At 35.4% G+C, this 19,125-nt stretch overlaps 1 protein-coding gene across 1 annotated transcript in view; it reads left to right on the top strand.

Moving 5' to 3' along the window:
- Positions 1–19,066, top strand: part of LOC117988883 (cell adhesion molecule DSCAM) — a 57,501-nt gene extending 38,435 nt beyond the window's left edge. The window contains exons 5-7 of the mRNA XM_034976155.2: positions 915–1,044; positions 2,385–2,525; positions 10,573–19,066. Of these exons, the coding sequence (XP_034832046.1) occupies positions 915–1,044; positions 2,385–2,525; positions 10,573–10,730 (429 nt within the window). The 3' untranslated portion in view covers positions 10,731–19,066. The remainder of the gene's footprint in view (positions 1–914; positions 1,045–2,384; positions 2,526–10,572) is intronic.
- Positions 19,067–19,125: the final 59 nt, after the last annotated feature.

Genomic DNA, 19,125 nt, shown 5'->3' with positions numbered 1-19,125 from the left:
CCAGCGGCGCGTAGCGTCGCTTCAGTACGCGTACGTAGTTTTCACCTTTCTACTATCGTACCGCAAGGCATCGCCAAGGTTTGCACCCGCACGTAGTTGAAATTCCCGTACGTACGAAGCGATTTGCCTCCTTATTTCTAATTCGAACCGCCAAGATTTGGGACACCCTTCCATCATCAGTTTTCCCACCGAATTATAATATGGGTACCTTCAAGACAAGAGTGAATAGGTATCTTCTAGGCAAGCGCGCTCCATCTTAGGCTGCAGCATCACTTGCCATCAGGTCTGATTACAGCCAAGCGCTGGTCTATAAATTTAATAAAAATTAAAAAAACCGGCCAAGTGCGAGTCAGGCTCGCACACTGAGGGTTCCGTACTACAGTCGTATTTTTTCGACATTTTTCACGATAATTCAAAAACTATGATGCATAAAAATAAATAAAATCTGTTTTAGAATGCACAGGTAAAGCCCTTTCATATGATACGCCACTTGATATAGTTATCTTACTTCGAATATTGAAAATACTAATTATTAGTTCATGACCACAATTTAATTTTTTTTGTGTGATCTAACCCTAAATTCACAGTTTTCAGATTTTTCCCCTAAAGCCAGCTATAAGACCTACCTACCTGCCAAATTTCATGATTCTAGGTCAACGGGAAGTACCTTGTAGGTTTCTTGACAGACAGACAGACAGACAACAAAGTGATACTATAAGGATTCCGTTTTTCCTTTTGAGGTACGGAACCCTAAAAAAGACGTCGCTCGAATAAGATGCGCGCATGGTGTTAGGTATTTAGTGTACAGGCATGAAAAGAAATAACGTAGTTATAATTTTTGGCACATGACGTATTCCTTATGGTCTTAGAAGTCGCTCTTAGAAGAATAAGCTAGTCTCGTTATAAAATTCCAGAGACAAATCGACGTATACCACCTGGACACCAACGCGTCGTATTGGTTCCGAGTGTGGGCCAACAATGTGCTGGGCCCCGGCCCGCCAGTCGAAGTGCTGGCGACCACGCTGTACAGTGACCCGGAAGCAGGTATGAGCGTGATGGTATCCCACTGGTACAGTATACCACTTTTATAAGTCGCATCGGCAAAATTTGTTTGCACAGAAAAACGCAACTGATGGGCGCTTGTGCAGTCATCCAATTCAATTCAAATTTATTTATTGCGAATATGGGTAAACAGTGGAGATATTACAAAAACAAAAAGGTACAGCGATTCCGTGAAATCACGGATTCCGTAAAAATACGAATTGAATGAGTACGTATTTGTATGACGGCCTCTTCGATTCTGGATACGAACCGAATACCCAAGGGCGTTTGTGCACTCATTCGTATTCGGTTCGTATCCGTGATTCTTCGAAGTGGCCGTCATACAAACACGTAAATTGGATTCGTATTTTTACGGAATCCGTGATTTCACGGATGACTGCACACTGTCTCTTTCGAAGGATCTGATGTATTAACGTTACTTCCGTCTGAAAAAATATGTGATTTTCAAGCAATAGTTTTACTTAATTCATAGACAGAGAGCAACCCTAAGCTATGAATAGTGTTTTATACGAGCACGATATCCGATCCTTTTATGTCCAAGTGGATTGCAAATCTGTAAGCGTATTACCTTTGGTAGGCTTCGGTCGCCGACTACAATTGATCTTTATTCTCTTTTGTGTCGAACTGAGGAAATTTTTCTGTTTGAATAGTATTGTTAGATAATAGGACTTGCATTGGTTGAATGGTTTTGAATCAATGACAACGCAAATATTTGCTAAGCAAGCTTTATCTTTGATTCGATTTTGATTGCTCGCTCCAGCAATGGCAGGCATAAAATTGTACCTATATCAAATCTTTGAAAAGAGCAACCGCCGAGTTTCTTGCTGGTTCTTCTCGATAGGAAAAGCATTCCGAACCAGTGGTAGATGCATTTGACGATTCGAAAGTACTCGTAAAAGTTTAATTGAATAGTTTAGTAGTGATTTTGATTCATAAATTGAGTCAAAATTACAGTATAATATTATAAAAGCGAAAGTTTGTGTGTATGTAAAGAAAGTTCATCATCATCATCATTATCAACCAATAGATGTCCACTGCTGGACAAAAGCTTCTTGTAGGGATATCTACACGTCACGGTCTTGCGCCTCCTGAATCCAGTGACTCCTTGCGACTCGTTTGATGTCGTCAGCTGTCCACCTACTGGGAAGTACCTACGATGCGCTTTTCGGTGCGATTTTTCGAACTATGTGCCATGCCTATTGTCACTCAGCTTTGCAACCCGTTGAGCTATGTCGGTTACTATACTAGTACTATAAAAGTTTTCTTTCTTTCTTTCTTACTCTGGAGAAAGTTGACAAGACCTTTTTGATTTATTTCCGCAGAGCTGATGAAGCACTTTCTGGCGGGCGCGGAGTCGTTCGACACGCGCACGTGGGTGGCGGCCGTGTGCGTGGTGATGGGCACGCTGGCCGTGCTGGCGGCCGGCACGTGCGCCGTGCTGTGCCGCGAGTGGCGCCGCACAGGTGAGCCGCGCCCCTAGCGCCCGCGGGCCGCGCTGCCGCGCCTCTACTTCCTCTTCCATTAACATCCGCATGTCATACTGGCCGTATCAGAATGTGCGAAGAGGGGGAGGGCTGGGAGAGGCGGGAGCACGCTGCCTTGCCTCTATCACCTCTTCCGTTGACATAGCGTGAACTTTCTTTTACTGGCCGTATTGGGGTGTGCAGGGGGGAGGAGGAAGGGGCCACGCTGCCGTGCCTCTACTTCCATTGACATCCGCATAGACTATACTATATGCGTTATGGCTGTATTGGGGTGTGTGGGGGAGATAGAGGACCGAGGTCACTTTGCCGCGTCTCTACTTCCTCTTCCACTGACGTAGCGTGGACCTAATATCTGATTGGACTATACAAAACTCCGCTACATTGTGATACAGTGCCTCCATTGATGAAGCTGATATCTACGCGTGTAGAAAGTAAATAATACGTTAAAAAAGAAACATTCATCTTTTTGAGCTAAAGACAAAAAATCACGTGATATATCTTTATGGCAGACTCTGATGTATAATCTTTAAGCTTATTAATTACTTTTACCTAAGCAAATAAACATTCCTTTACAATTAACATAAATAATGATGTTTTTGCTTAGACAATAAAACTAAAATAATTTTGCTCATAATTTTTTACTAGATCTAAAATCATATATTGGAAATTCTGAATAACTAAATAAGGGTGAGGCAATAATAAAGAAATAATAATCATTAAAAATAATAAATAATTTTATAAGTAGCGGTTGCCTTAGAACGCCTTATTATACCTACTATTAATATTCTATCTATTAGTACTTCTTATGGATTTATTATATAAACTTAAAATTTGACCACAGCTTTAGACTTTATAAACTTCGCGCACAAAAATATATGAGATTTCTATCTAGCTGTCAAATACAAAATGATTAAACAAAAATAAGTATTAGGTAGGTAAGTGCCAATTTCCATTTATAAAATAAAATAAAAATAAAATCATGAGCTTTCTTCCATTTAAAGTAAAATAATAATTAAATAAAAACTTAATTAGCATAATACTTAGTTCTTTTTTAAAAGAAAGTGCGTGTAATTTAAGCGCGGTTAAAGCTGTGAAGTGAAACTTCTCTAACGTTGTGGCATATATTACGAATAAATTCAAAATAAATAAGTTATAGAATTTAGTAGAGCTACGGTGAGTCGTAGTGAGTAACTAGAGCTTTAAATCTATGCAACTAACTACTTAGTGCTTTTAATTTAAAGTACCTCGATAAAAGATTTGCGGGCTTAAAACAGCTGTCCGGACATTTTAAATACAAACAGAACGTTTGTGTTAAGAAGTTTTACTTCAAAAATATGTCTATCGAGACGGTAGATTTTTTAACAAAATGTACGAAAGATTAAAAAAATCAAGCTTTAGATTGCGCTACTTAAGGTGCTAGGCGATATCGTATTAATAAAAATATATTGGAGACATTGGAGTAAGATATTATCTACCAAAAAGCAATAGAAAGCTTCTCAATAGTTTACTTAAGTAAACGTAAAGTTATAAAAATCCTAGGAATATGAACGTAACAGCAATTTTACTGTCTGGATTTCGTTGTGACATGGGTAATACAATTGTAGGGTAATAAGGATGCTTGATTACCCCAAAGTGATTGTAAGATTTTTGGGATAGTTTCAAAATTATTATTCATACACATGAATTTTATTATGAAGGTAGTAATGTTTAGGCTCGCAGGAGGTGGATGGAAGAAAACTAGTCGGCGATAATATCCTTATAATAATTATATTCAAAGTTACATTTAAATGAAAAGACTAAAAACTAGTGCTTACCTCTACGGATGAGAATATTCTAACTTAATATTACGATTCCCACATCGCGCGGGTTCTGGTATTACGCCGCGTCAGCTATACGGGTCGTATTCGTACGTGGGAATGGGAATGCATGTTGCGCTGGCTCACTATGTATCAGCCGCTGGCTTCGCCTGCGTAACACCTCCCCCATCAGATCGGCGCATATGGAACACCTTGGCTGTGAATTGCGCCGGAAGGTCATCGGATGAAGAACTCTGAATTTTGGTTATGTTTCTTAACTGCAAGGTCTTCGTGAGATGTATTTTCTGATAAACTGTAATGATCATATTCAGTCTGCAGGTTCCAATTAATATGGCGTATGGTAATGATTGTGTGATAAATAACTCCATGGTCCGTACTTGGAGGTAGAGTGATAGGCATTTGAGATGAAACCTTTGCATTTGCATCATGTAGGTGATCCAGTTTTGTGGACTTCAATTTATTCATAATATGGAGATGGTCTTGAGTCAAAGGATTCTTCTTTAGGTAAAACTATAACTTGGATGGCTATGTCTTCTTCTATTCTGGGTAAGTGTGTATATAATTGCTGGTCTTCGGGCATTCAGCCTCTATGTACCTGTATTCGTTCAAGCTTATTGCAAGGAATGGATAATAAGAGATAAGGATATCATGATGCGTATGTGGTAATGGGAAATTAATACATAAACTAACAGGAAATTTTAAAACTATGCATATCTAATTTCTTACATAATACTAAACTAACACTATAATATCCTAACACTATAATATCCTAACTCTATCATGTTGGATCTACTGCAGTCAAAGGATTTCCATGATGCGTACTAAATTTAAGTAATGCTTGAACTACACTGACTGCCGCGCTGTCTCCTAAGAAATATGCTTGAGCATATTTGGAGAAAGAGTCGACTATTGTCAGAAACTTACAGCTTTCTACACTTAAAAGGTCTAAGTGCACAAGCTCAAAAGGTTTACTGGGTGGTGGAACTACTTGAAATTGCTGTCGGATCGGATTACGGTCATACTTAGCCTGTCTGCATACTGCACAGTCGTTGATAAATTTTGAAATATGCTCTCGCATTTTAGGCCAGTAAAATTTTCGAGATAAAGCAAGAAAGCATTCATTGATACCGCGGTGGTTTGTCTTGCCATCATGGTACTTATCTATAATTTGTTGCTGCCTTAAATATTCTCGAACATTTTCTACTTCTGTTTTAGCTAAATTGAGTGTCATTGACGAATTTTTAAAGGTTTTCTGTATTATTGGAATTATCTTATACATAGCCAATGGTGGATTGATTAATAAACCGGCTTTAATTTTAGGTTGAATAAATTCTTTAACAGCATTGATGACATCTTCTTCTAAATTAGATTCAGATAATTGAACAGCCGTACGCTTATGGTTTTCAAAAGGTTTTGTAGTGACTGGTTTGGTTTTAATATCACCTACAACGTTAAAAACGATTTGCCTAGTAAATTTATTCAATGGATCTTCTGTAATCGGGATTTCCAAGATGGGGCTTTCGTCATCAGTATGGACAGTTGCTGTTCTAGAACCATCTTCAGCCTCCGGAGCTGAGAGAGTTCCAGAGTCATCTATAGAGGGAGCTCCGTCCGATTGATTTAAAGCAATCGAACTTAGCTCTTGCACATGAACTTCAATGCGCGATAATGCGTTCGAGTTATAATCTTCTTTCATTATAGGACTCGGTTCAACTTTCGAGGAGCTTTCCTCATAGAAATCATAGCATTCATCCGGAAATTGTTCGTAATTGTCATAGTCATAATCGTAGTTATAGTCATAATCATAGTCATAGTCATAATCATAATCATAACCATAGTCATAGTTATAGTAAAGTTCATTAAAATTGACGTCGCGTGATTTCATATAATTAGTTGGTGGTGGATTACCAAATTTACGCCAATCATGTCCCGATGGTGGTAAATGTCTAGGGGTGAAATGACTCACACCGCTCATGGGACGTGGGAAATTAGAATTGTTAGGCGGTTGGTGTCGATTTGGTAATTTGAAAACGTTGCTCTTCGGGTTATAATTCGGTGGAGGAGCGCGAAACATTAATTGGGTACGGCTAGGACCACGCGGATGCATTGGAGGGTTAGGTTTCCAACCAGGTCTAAAATGCATAGGTTGTTGACTCTGAGGTGGTCTAAAATGTATAGGCTGCTGCCAAGATGGCCCAGGCATAGCGAAACCTTGTGACCTTGAAGGACCTGTGTAATTTGATACGGAAAATTTATGTCCAAAAATTTTCTGAGAAAACCCGCCTTCATTTCGTTGTTGTATATATAGGGTGTTAAGTTCCTCTTGTACAAATTCGAGGGCTTTTTCCATTGACACTGGCCGCATGCACCGTATCCTTGAGCCTAGCGGGTCTTTTAGACCACGTAAATAACACTGCAGGGTTAACTTTTGGTAAAGTTGCCGTTTAGCCTCTATTGTGGTAGGTACGGATTCATGTAGGGAAATGTAGGTCATAATTGTGCTAAACAGGTTTTGGCACTTTTCGTAAAATTCTTGTGGGGTGCTAGAGCCTTGTGTCTGTAGAGACAAATCATTGTATAAAGCGGTCTCATCGCGATGGTCTGCGAAATTATTAATAAGGGCATTTCGTATGCCATTCCAACTATCTGGGATACCGTTTGCATTAATTAACCTAGCCGCGGAACCTGTCACTTTATTTAATATTCCACTAATTAATGCCGAATTTTGTAACTCATGTCCCGGACTAATGTCAAAATGGGCAATCACTAATTGGTCACACAAATTTATAAACCGTGTTAACACATGGGGATTTCCGTCAAATTCGGGTAAAAATCTAATAGATTTATAGATAGTATCTAAATCGTTTGATGCCATGTCTTCTAAGTTCCTAGATTCGTCTACGGCTCTTGACCTATTAACCGAACCTACGAAACTACGTCCTGACCTTGGATGAAAAATCTTGACGAATAAAAATTAAACTAACACACACAAAAAGACACTCAAAAAAAAACTTTTATATAAAAATGCACTCAATAAAAAAATTAATTCCCTAAAGTTCACGTAAAATTATATTAAATAGGTCTATAGATTTTGTATAAACCTAGATTATAAAATTTTAGGAATAAGGACGATATATAAATGAGGATTCAATAAACGTACGATTTAAAAAAAATCAATTAAAAAAAAATTAAACACAATACCTCTTTTTCTTGTTAGTCGGAAAAGGATAGGTAAAAGGAACTTGAACGATTGAAGTACTTACCGCATCGCCGATCTATTTCTTTCCACGAATCGAAGTTTAGATTCTCCACTACACTGCGGCCTCCGAATGGTAGGTTCTCAGGATAAGTTGTTCTCCGTCACAGTTGTCCGATACAGCTACAGGTACAGCTTATCCTACCCCGTCACTGCGCCAGTAATGTTTAGGCTCGCAGGAGGTGGATGGAAGAAAACTAGTCGGCGATAATATCCTTATAATAATTATATTCAAAGTTACATTTAAATGAAAAGACTAAAAACTAGTGCTTATCTCTACGGATGAGAATATTCTAACTTAATATTACGATTCCCACATCGCGCGGGTTCTGGTATTACGCCGCGTCAGCTATACGGGTCGTATTCGTACGTGGGAATGGGAATGCATGTTGCGCTGGCTCACTATGTATCAGCCGCTGGCTTCGCCTGCGTAACAAGGTAACTGAATTGTTTTTCTGACTTGCGTATTAATAGTCTTTCTATATAAATTATTATTTACGGACCAAAACAAAATATTTGACGTCAATTACAATGTAAATTTTTAACTTAAGTTAAATGACAAATCTCTCATTAAGTTACCACATAGGGTATATTCCACTAGATTTTATCCCTAAATTTAGTAATTAAAATGGTGATAGTAACTTTATAGATTAAACTGCCGAATACTGAAACTGCACTTTATTTTATTTTATTAAAACGAGCGGTGCCCAATTCCAATTAAATACTAGGTATCTAAATTAAATTAACAATCCATACTAATATTATAAATGCGAAAGTGTGTTTGTCTGTCTGTCTGTCTGTCTGCTAGCTTTTCACTGTTTTAACAGATTTTGATGAAATTTGGTACAGAGGTAGCTTACATCCCGGGGAAGGACATAGGCTTTACATACTTTTTATCCCGGAAAATCAAAGAGTTCCCACGGGATTTTTAAAAAATCCACGTGGACGCAGTCGCGGGCATCATCTAGTTCTAATTTAATACTAGGTATCTAAATTAAGTTAACAATTTATAAAATTTGAGCATGCCTTAAATATTAAAGGACAATTTTGAAATTTAATGTATGGAAAATAACCAAACACTTTTAAATGTACAGTGCGCCAAAATTTTGAAAAACTTTTCAGTATTCGGAGGTAAGGTAAGTGAAATAGGATTTTACAATAACTCGCTTTCTTTAGGATTTTAATAGACCTGAGGTCTTCCTTATAGTGATTTAAATATAATAATTTTAATTCTTAATATTCGCATTCAATGCAATAAATAGATTAGGGTTTAATAGCTTTATTTATGTAGTTTAGTAGGTATACGATAAAATCTTGCCAAAATTATGATATGTTTTTTTGTTTTGTTTAGTGTTTTACATTATTTGAGCAACATATATTGAAATTTCTCATTGGTTATTAAAATTGTATCTTTTAAAATAAAACTACATTCCAATAGATTCCAACGTACATTTTAATTGAATCATTTTTTGAAATTTTGTACTAAAATATATACTTACCTAAGTTGAATTTGGTAACCTTTAAATACCTGAGTTAGGATACATTATTATAAATAACAGCTATAAATAATAATTATTATAATAATTCATTAATGCCTTTGAATATATAATAATAATCTTATGATCTAGGACCACTTATTTCTGGACCATTTGAAAACACTACACTAAGCTTTTTCTACTTCGGCACATAATAAATAAAACTAGTGTACCTATATAATGTTTCTATTGAACCAAAGATTGACATAATATGTACCTACCCACAATTATACATATATAACATAATACTGAGATGTTTTCATATTTCTTATAAAAATAAAATACAGAAGCATAGTAATAGATTATTACCACGTTTAAACCTTTTGATGTATAATGTAATGGGACATATTGCTCTCTACATATTATTTATAATGTGTTTATCTTTATAATGAGACAGAGTAACGTGAACGGTAATTTCGTACTAACCGTTAAGAAATATTTACCTACTACAAAATTATATTAGCGAAATTGGAGTGCTGTGATTTCTACTTAATGATAATGGGCCTCAGTTTGTAGGCACAGTATGTATCTACCAACGATGCATACTGAAAAAAAAAATAGTAGGGTTTCTACTATTTTTGGCTTTGCGTTTTTATTAGTACTACTTTTTAAAAATGCTTAGCGTAGTAATGATTAATACTATATGAATTTCATACATTTAAATCTGTAAGTATATTTTAGTGTAGAATTAAAATAAAAGATATATTTTTTTCCTGTTTGTATGAAATTCATAATGTTATATTGCGACATTCGAATAAGCTGCCACGTACATAATACGGTAACAGTGGTTTGTAGAAATACTTTTTTAAGTACTATAGTAAAACAATTTTGGACAAATTAGATTTTAAAATGCGCCCATATTACAAATGAAAGTCACTCTTTTACAACAGCATGCCCTTTTTAACTTATCAAATAAAATGGATTTTAAGATAATTTTCGATACTTAATTAATTTTGTGCACGGGTCCCTTTATCAAAAAAAAAAAAAAATTAGAGCCTTTGCACACGAAGTCATTTTTGGGTGCGTCAGCAAAATACAAACATGCTGCGGCTATTGCGTTAGCAGCTCGCTTTAGTTGTTTTTGACGCGCTTTTCGAAAATGTCACCAAATGCAAAGGCTCTTAGAGTGAATTTCATGATTTTCGACCTAATCGCATGTGCATATCTTCCAAAAAATGAAAATTATGACGCTATATTTATTCATTTTTATTCATTCGAATTTTTTCTTCTTTCCCTTCTATCGCACTCGCTTGGAACGCACGCTTGGACTGCGGGCCTGCACACTAACAAACAAAACACATTTACACACGGTGACGGTATGTATGAACCCTACTAATTATATTAACCCCTTTTTACCCCCGGTTGGATCTACTTTACCCCATCATTGTATTACTATTCTGACATTCCGTGACTAGTAGATTACTCTGAAGAACAAGATGTTATTGAATTAGTGCCTAATATAATTTTGAACCCTGGATTTATGGAGTCCGATCCGACTCGACCCCGGGAAACGTACGCAGCATCAATCATCAAGTCAACGGAGTGTCCAGGGCCGGGGAAGCCTAGGCGTGTTTGATTCTCGTCTATACTTAACCTTAGAATATTCTATATTACCGATTCAGGACTTTTATCATGAGACTAAGAATTCGTGAGGAATTAAGGCTAAATTGCAAGTAAAATATTCGACAAAATATGAAAATGCTCAAACAATCTACATACGTATCACCGACTAAATTTTAGACGCTTTAAATTTGACTATTTTAACGGGATATTTCCCTTTTGAAACTGCTAAAGAGTAGTATTGCCAGTATAAAATTTACGCAATCACTTTGAAGGCAACATACTTAGGATTACTGTAAAAAGTATCAAAACATATTTTGGTCGATTTATCACATGTCCGTTGAATGAAATTTTGACGAATGGGTAAAAGGTGGACATATCAAAATGCATCAGAAGATTATTTTGTAATACTGAATTGGAGCGATAGAATATTCTATAGTTTGTAGCGTTTAGCTATTTGCTCGCGCCCATCGGCCGAATTGTTCTGGCAAATTATTATTTTTCAAAATTTAGTGCATATTGATGGTGACATCTCAAAATGTTCTGTAAATGTTGAAAAAAGTAACTTGCTGTGTTTATTATTATAGATAGCTCTAAAATATACTGAGAGAGAACACTTTAGTATTTTAAGCGTTCCAATTTTTGAAAAGTCGCGGTGTTGCCATCAGTGAGAAAATGTACCAAATTAGTAATTCAACAATTTCTTAATGTTGTAGGATTTAAACTGCCGAAAATAGTACATAGTTAGTAATTATAAAAAAGGCTTACGGCTTCTTCTTAATGAGTTATTGGTCGGTATATGCCCGACTCGTATTCCGATTTTCGGATGGGACCTAGCCAATAGCTCGCCGACGCGACCCAGTAGCAAAAATACGTGCGTGGCAAGGTACGCCAACTAATAATCCTGGCCGCATCTGAAACTACTCGGATATATACCGACAGAAGCCTTATGCGAATTTGCTATCATTTTATTCTAACTGCCTCAAGTTCCACGACTATTCTGCTAAAACTAGTGCTTGCAATTAGTTTTTATAGAAACTTTACACACCAACGACGGCTTACAAGGCTGACACAGGCTTTATATTTTTCAAATATGGCAACACCAAGACACAATGTAATTTTGAATAATATTGCTTACCGTTCAAAGTAAAATTGTTAATGTTGCTAGCTATAATAAAACGTAACTTTAATTATTTATTTTTGCAACATGAGTGTAATATTACGTATAATATTTTTGTAAAAGGATCTCCGATAAAATTAAGGAAGTTGTTTAGATGGCATACATTGTTGTTTTCGTTTATTAAATTGTGATTTTATACTGTGATTATTTTCTTCCAAATATACGTATGTTTATGCTTACATCTACATATGCTTAACTTTGACAGTTAGAAAGGTGACATTGTTTCAGCAATATTTAAGTTATAACCCACCAGTTTTAGTTGTCACATTAGTTCCAAATGCTGCTACCGTCAAAGTTACGCTTGTGGTATTTTTTGTATAGCGATAGAATGTATGCTTTAGAATTATTTTTAATATAGATCTAATGGAGACTGTTTCCCAAATATCGTGTATAGGTATTATAGGACTATATTAGTAGATAGAGTTTTATTAGAATAAGCTGTACACACACTGGGTGTAATACCCACACGCATACCGCCCAGTGTAAATTTAGCCTTAGCACGGCTTTTATTGAAATACGGCTATGCGAGGCGTGTTCTGCAGTCGAAGCAGTATAGTACATCGCAGAGCAGATCAGGTATTGTGTTTTATAAACATTCATTGAGCCATATTTAGCTTCGACACATCATAAAACAAATGATATAACTTCAATTGCATTCCGAGTGACATTTAACGAATTGGAGTGCCTTGATAGTTTACTAATGATAATGGACATTTTATTTATTTAATTATGGACATCCGTTCGTTGTACAGTATGATCAGCTTGAATTAAAATAAAACAAAAAACTATTTTAAACCTGCTTTTTATTTATTAAGATATTTGGAAAGGCCCAAGTAAAAGGATTTTCATACAAGACAGCACCTGTTTTTATCTGCGCTGCGCTTAACTGACGTCTGTTAGGATTCCAAGCCTAAAGCTATTGCAATGTTATCAGATGACAATATTGGTAGTGAATAGTATTATGTCTTATGAACTTATTTTACACTCGAAGGCAATGATGCTTAAATTGTGAATGTATCTCATTATTATAAAATAATAGGCTGTATTCATTTGTCATTAATAAGTAATTTACAATTTGATTTTGAAAAAACTTAACCTGTAAAATGATGATTCCCCGTCTTACATATATATATGTTCTTAACTATGGGTTTCCTGGAAGATATAAGGTTGCCCTTTGTTTTTAAGTATCTCCTATATTGTTTGTTAATCTTTCTAATATTGATTTTAGCAATAAAGATGTTTAAATAAATAAGATATTAATATACTCGTATTTAAAAATAAACTTAACCACAAATGAATACAGTAAGAAAGTTATGGAATTGTATATATATTTTTAAAACAGATGGACTATAACATTGTTATCGAGTTAGAGAGCGGTTTATTTTTGTACACGCCGCGTATGCATATCAGGTATGCCTTGGAATTTCCAATTTTATGATAGTAAAATTATGTATGAGAGTGTCTTCATCTTCCTTTATTCAGAAAACTTCTGCACCGTTGATAGATATAAATGGATTTTTAGAGGCGTCTATGATTTTTTAGAGTGCGTTCTGATCATCTTAAATGTTACAAAACTTTTGTCATAAATACCTATAATAATAGGTTTACCTATAATAATAGGTTTACCTCTACATTATGTATCACGTACATTTTAAGTAAAAATGTAATAAAATAATATTTAATAACGTGTAGGTAGTCAGGACGCACCTTTGATCAATTTTTCTTATTTTTGGTTTTAGTTTTCGTCTGGTTAACCGTATTAGGTAGCTCATAATATTTTTTTTATTTTTTAGGGAGGATTTGCAAAATTAGGGAGAATTTCTCAAAATTTTTTTTTTACTATTACGATAAATCAACCATGTTTTTCATTGTAATGTACTTACCAACTTTTAGTGACCACTTTTATAGGCACATTTATGTTGTAGCAAAAAATAAACAGATTTTTGTACCCATATTTTGTCAAATATCATTTCAAATGGTGCAAAAGTTTTCGCTACACTTTTCCTTTCTATATCTATTGCTCATTGCCTTTCTGTGTGTCACTACCTTTCTAATCTATCTCTTAGATAGATTTGTTGTTGATGCTTGTATGGATTTTTATTAGATTCCTATCCATCGTAATTATCTATCTGAATCGCTAGTAACAAAAAAATCATACATCTAAGACAGAACTATTTCATAATTATTCTACCATACGCAAGTTCTTACTAATATAAATATTAAAGATTTTTTATTTTTTATTATATATTAAATTTTATTTTTATTAAAATTAAAATACAAGCAAACAATAAACGTGTACAGTATAACGACTTTTTATAAGAATTTAAGAAGCCCTATACCAGGCAGTAAGCAGTACACCTTTTCGAAAACATAAAAATCGATTTAAAATAGTATCGTTTCATAATATAATTAATACCTTGCAACAAGTTTAACTGTTTTTGATCCGTTTTGAACCGATTTATCGTAGGCACGAGTTCATTCTTTGTCGTCAGAATAAAGGTGCACACAAACTTCTGTCTATTACCGCATCACGTCACCCCACAACAATTTAAGGCTCTGATATGGTCGGACCTCACAAGTATAGTTCCAAAGAATTCGTCCAGGCATCAACTTCAAATAAAACTCTTATATTCCTAAATCGTGTTGTGCTTGCTCTCGAAGGATCGAATCGAGTAATCGAGTAGAGTCTAGACTAAGTCTCTGCAATTATCTGTAATCTGTCCGTCTCGCGAATGTTATATATCGTGCTATCGTGTCAATTACGTCTACTGTACTGTGTCTATACGTGTAATGTCTGTGTGTGTGCACTGCACTTTGTATTATTTTATGCCTGGTGCTATACACTAGAAGTTTCACAGGAGAAACTTCGGGACATGATATAGTAAGTGTATAGAGCGCTTTTCTAAAGTAGCAGACACATTACTGTGGTATGTTGCAACGATCGACATGTCAATCTATTCACACGAAACATTTTTGTCAACGTTTTTGATACAAACCGCTAAGGTATATAATGCCCTTCCGGCGTCCGCATCCGTCCGCCACATTATATAACTTAATCACCTTCAAGGCAAGAATGAATACGCATCTTCTAGGCAAGTGCGCTCCTTCCTAGACCTCATTATTGCCTTTCATAATTTATGAATGTGCCTCTAGTGCCAGGACAGGCTAATTTGAACGTTTTCATATAAAATGTATAATCCCCGAGCGCCTTCTGTCGCGTCACGACACACCACAACACAGTAATGTGTTCGCGCCTTTAGTCGCAGCTCTGTACGCTTGCTTGGGTGTGAGCACTCTTCACTTGCTTGCAAATTGCAGCGGAAAAGCCCGTAAAAGGAACTTTATCCTCACTGCATCAGCGATTAAAGATCGGGCTTAATTTCGACGGCATCGCGTGCTATATCTGTACGTAAATGTATCATGTCCCTAGGTATATCAATTTTGTTCCTTATGTCTCCTATCTTATCTCTTTGTTATTATTAACAAGAAAATAGTCATATTTGAAAACTCTGATTCGCCATACAAATTAAGTTAAATGGGTTCGCTACTTAATAAGTATAATATCATAGTTTTCACTGTGGTGTAAACTCTCTTGCTTGGCACCAAGCTAATGTTATGTCTACGGAAAGAATTTGGGAACGATCAAGATGTTCGGCTCGATTTATACGGTATTGTTAAGAGTTATAGTGATAGTAGGGTTGTATTAGGTTAGTCAGCATAAGATAGCGGTAGGAAAGGCACCTAGATTAAACGAGCGAGAATCAAGACTGGGCTGAATTGTTAGTTAAATCAATTGAAGTGTTTTCAGGCTTGCAAATGAACTACTGTGTTGTAACTTGTGGTATATCATAACCCGATGTATTATGGCGTGACTATCGATCAAACTAGCGATCAATATTTTTTAAAATATAATGGTGCCGTCAGGATCGTAGCAAATATCGGCTAATATTTTCTTTTATTAGTCACTTATCGGCGAGCGCATGAGTGTAGAAAGCCAGTAGCTAAGTCCTTTGTTTTGACCAAGACCAAGGCATTTTGTGCCTTTTCAAACGCATGCGCCTACCCACATTGGTTCACGTTTCGGAATACACCATAAAATTATGAGTCTGATCGCTTTGTGTTGCATCACGACACGAAACAACACTGTAGTTTATCTACACTTTAAGGTTCGGCGCGGATGTATAACTGTATAATATATTTTATTACGCATGAATCAACAACAGCTGATACTTACCGCTTTTGCACGCATGCACATTTTTTTAATGCTTTATTTCATAAACGCATTCGAAATGATATACACCTAACGATTATCGGCAAAAATTAAAAAAAAGTGCGTGACACGTTAACCTGTCTCATTTTAAATCTCGCGTAATTCTAAAATAATTTTATGTGTTGCCAAAATAGTGCATGCGACCACAGTGTTTCAAATATGTTTTTATTACGTACTCGTATTATTTTTGTTATATTTATGATTTTTATTTTTATTGTTATTATCTCTAAAGTACATTGAATTGTTTCGTTAAATGTCGTAGTGTAAACCCAGCTTGCGATTCTTGTAAAATGGCCTACGCTTTTCAGCCATGTATCAAAAATACTTGTATTTGGTCTAAAGAGCAGCTAGTTTATCACCAAAATGTTAAATAATGAAAATAAAGGCCAAATCATATTCTTGAAACGTTTTTGCGTTGTGAGTGTGAGTTGATCCAAGTTTCAATACGTGTCGGATTCCAAAAGTATGATTCTGCCCTAAGCGTAAGGCCTGAGTCGAGCAAATACGTTCATACACTTAAGTCCTAAGTGGCAGTAGTGTCCCGACACTACATGCTCTCTTACTGGTTTGACTGAATGTATTATGCCCCGCAGAATGCGCGTCATTCAGGCCTTACCCTAAAGCTGCAGACACATCACTGTGTTGTTGTGTGTCGCAATGAATTCAATTCAATTCCCAATTATTAGCTTTTAGGTGTGCCAGCTGGGCACAGTGTTTCGCCAGTGTCACGTTTATGGAGAAGGCTGTCGCAATGAAATCTGGCGGGACTATCGACCAATCAAAGCGGATTTCGAATAACAGTCGTACGTGCACGTCTTTACTATAAATAGCATGACACCGATCGCAGTCTATCGCATCACAACACACAACAACACAGTAATGTGTGTGCGCCTTCAATCATTTACTTTATATTAAAGTAATTTTTAAATTAAGGTCGCCTTTTATAAGCACGTCCATGTGATAGGGCAGCGAAATGGTTATAACGTTACTTTGCCATTGTATCTCTAATAGATAAGCGTATGTTACCAAAATATTTTATTGATTGGCAATATTTTTCTATCGTATAGGTTATTTTAAGGTTAGTGTAAAGACTCAAATCTGAAGGGAAAGGCAGAATGTATTTTTGGTATGGATTACTTATGTTATTGATAGAAAACTTGAAATTAAAGCCTTTAAATGTTTACTGGATGAAATAGTAATAGGAACTTAAGTACGCGGTTTTTGATGTTTTTGCCTATGGTGAATGTTTCTTTTATTGCAATATTCAGCAACGGCCCCTAACATTTCTGCCTTTCGTCTTCCGATCTTCCTATTTATTAAGCTAAGCCTAAAAAACCGTCTCCGACGTCAGTATGCAGCTGTAATTGGGAGTCGATCCCACTGGCAGAGTCCTATAGTTCTGAGTTCTGCGATCCGCTGTCAAAATTGACCAATCAGAACACAACTATACTAAATTTAAAACCGGCTCTGGATTTTAGCCTTTTGTGGTACACAAAATTCTGAACCTGGACGTCTAGTGGGAATAACGTCTTGTAGTTTTTAAAAAAAACGCTTTACGTGTTAAATAAGATACATAGATAATGTACAATCACAGTTCCATTTTAAATCAATCCATATAAATTATAAATATTTCGTTTAGATGAAAATCTATTAAGTTTGTAAGTAATTTGTGTTTAATTTTGTGTTAATTAACATAACAGTATATTTTTATAGTAAAACCACATTATGAGCGCAGTATTGTAGCAATTTTTAATTATATTCCGATTTATTTTTTAAAGAACAGTCTGTAATAATTTTCTAAACTGTTTCACCAACTAAAATGCTATATGATATTATTACTTGTATATTTTTTAACTGCTACTTAACTGTCGTATTGTTTGACGGAAATAAATATAAATGTGATTCAAAACCGATTGTCAAATGTTCCCGTCAATTGGTAGGTAATTACAATGAATCTCATTCCGAAAATATGTTATGTTGTGTTGTTAAATTAATGTGTTTTTTTTATCAAAAGACATTTTGACCACTAAAATTTGGAAGTATGATTTTTTTATGTAAATACATAAGCGGTTAGGGATGGTAGTACCTACTATCTCTATATCTTATTACAAACATATAAAAGAGCGTTTAAGCAACAATTTGTAAACTCAATATACCAAAATTAATACCTAAACTTCTGTCTACGTCAAAAACATTGTCTGTAATTTCCATTTCGTCAGTCTTGACTTTTGTCACGGTGACTGTCTGTGGCCTTACTGTGACTATTATAAACAACCTACCGTCGATGACTTGTTTGCATGGCTAATATTATCTTGATACTTACCTAAATCCTACATCAATCATCTGATGCAGAAACTATCATCAAGAACGCTTGTTGTACGCATAAACGCTCTTAAAGGTAACAATAATAATAATAAATCTTTATTTTGTTCCAAAAAAAGTAAAATACAATTTATACTATGCTATGAAAACGCATTAATCACTGTGTTGTGATGTGTTGCATCTTGCAAGCAATGATCTCTTTCAAGTACCTACTAATTACCGAATAATTCCAAACAAAAATTGTTGGGGGTTGCAACTAGTTTTTGCTTACAACTTGATAGTTTCGTAGAACACGATTTTAATTCAAAGCAGCCCTTCTATAGTACTAACTACTAATTTAGTTCGGTGGTTGCAACGCAATCTAGCGCGACGATAACGAGTCTCTACAACGCGTCAGAAAACTTGTGTACACTGAACAATTCTTCATATAAAATGTGTGACTCCAATCATAAGTCACGACACATAACAACACAGCAATGTGTTTTCACCTTCGTTAAATTGTGATCGTCGTCGTTGCAAAATAATAAACCTGTTATTGTGATTTTGGAAATCATTCCCATTAAAATACATTTTTCACAAATATTTTGTTTTATTTACATTATTACCTAGTAATATAAATTTAAATAAAATAAAAAAATA

This window comes from Maniola hyperantus, chromosome 15, assembly GCF_902806685.2.
Source record: "Maniola hyperantus chromosome 15, iAphHyp1.2, whole genome shotgun sequence".
Lineage (NCBI taxonomy): Eukaryota > Metazoa > Arthropoda > Insecta > Lepidoptera > Nymphalidae > Maniola > Maniola hyperantus.
The sequence above is the reverse complement of the archived record's forward strand: the minus strand, read 5'-3'. Positions and strand labels throughout refer to the sequence as shown.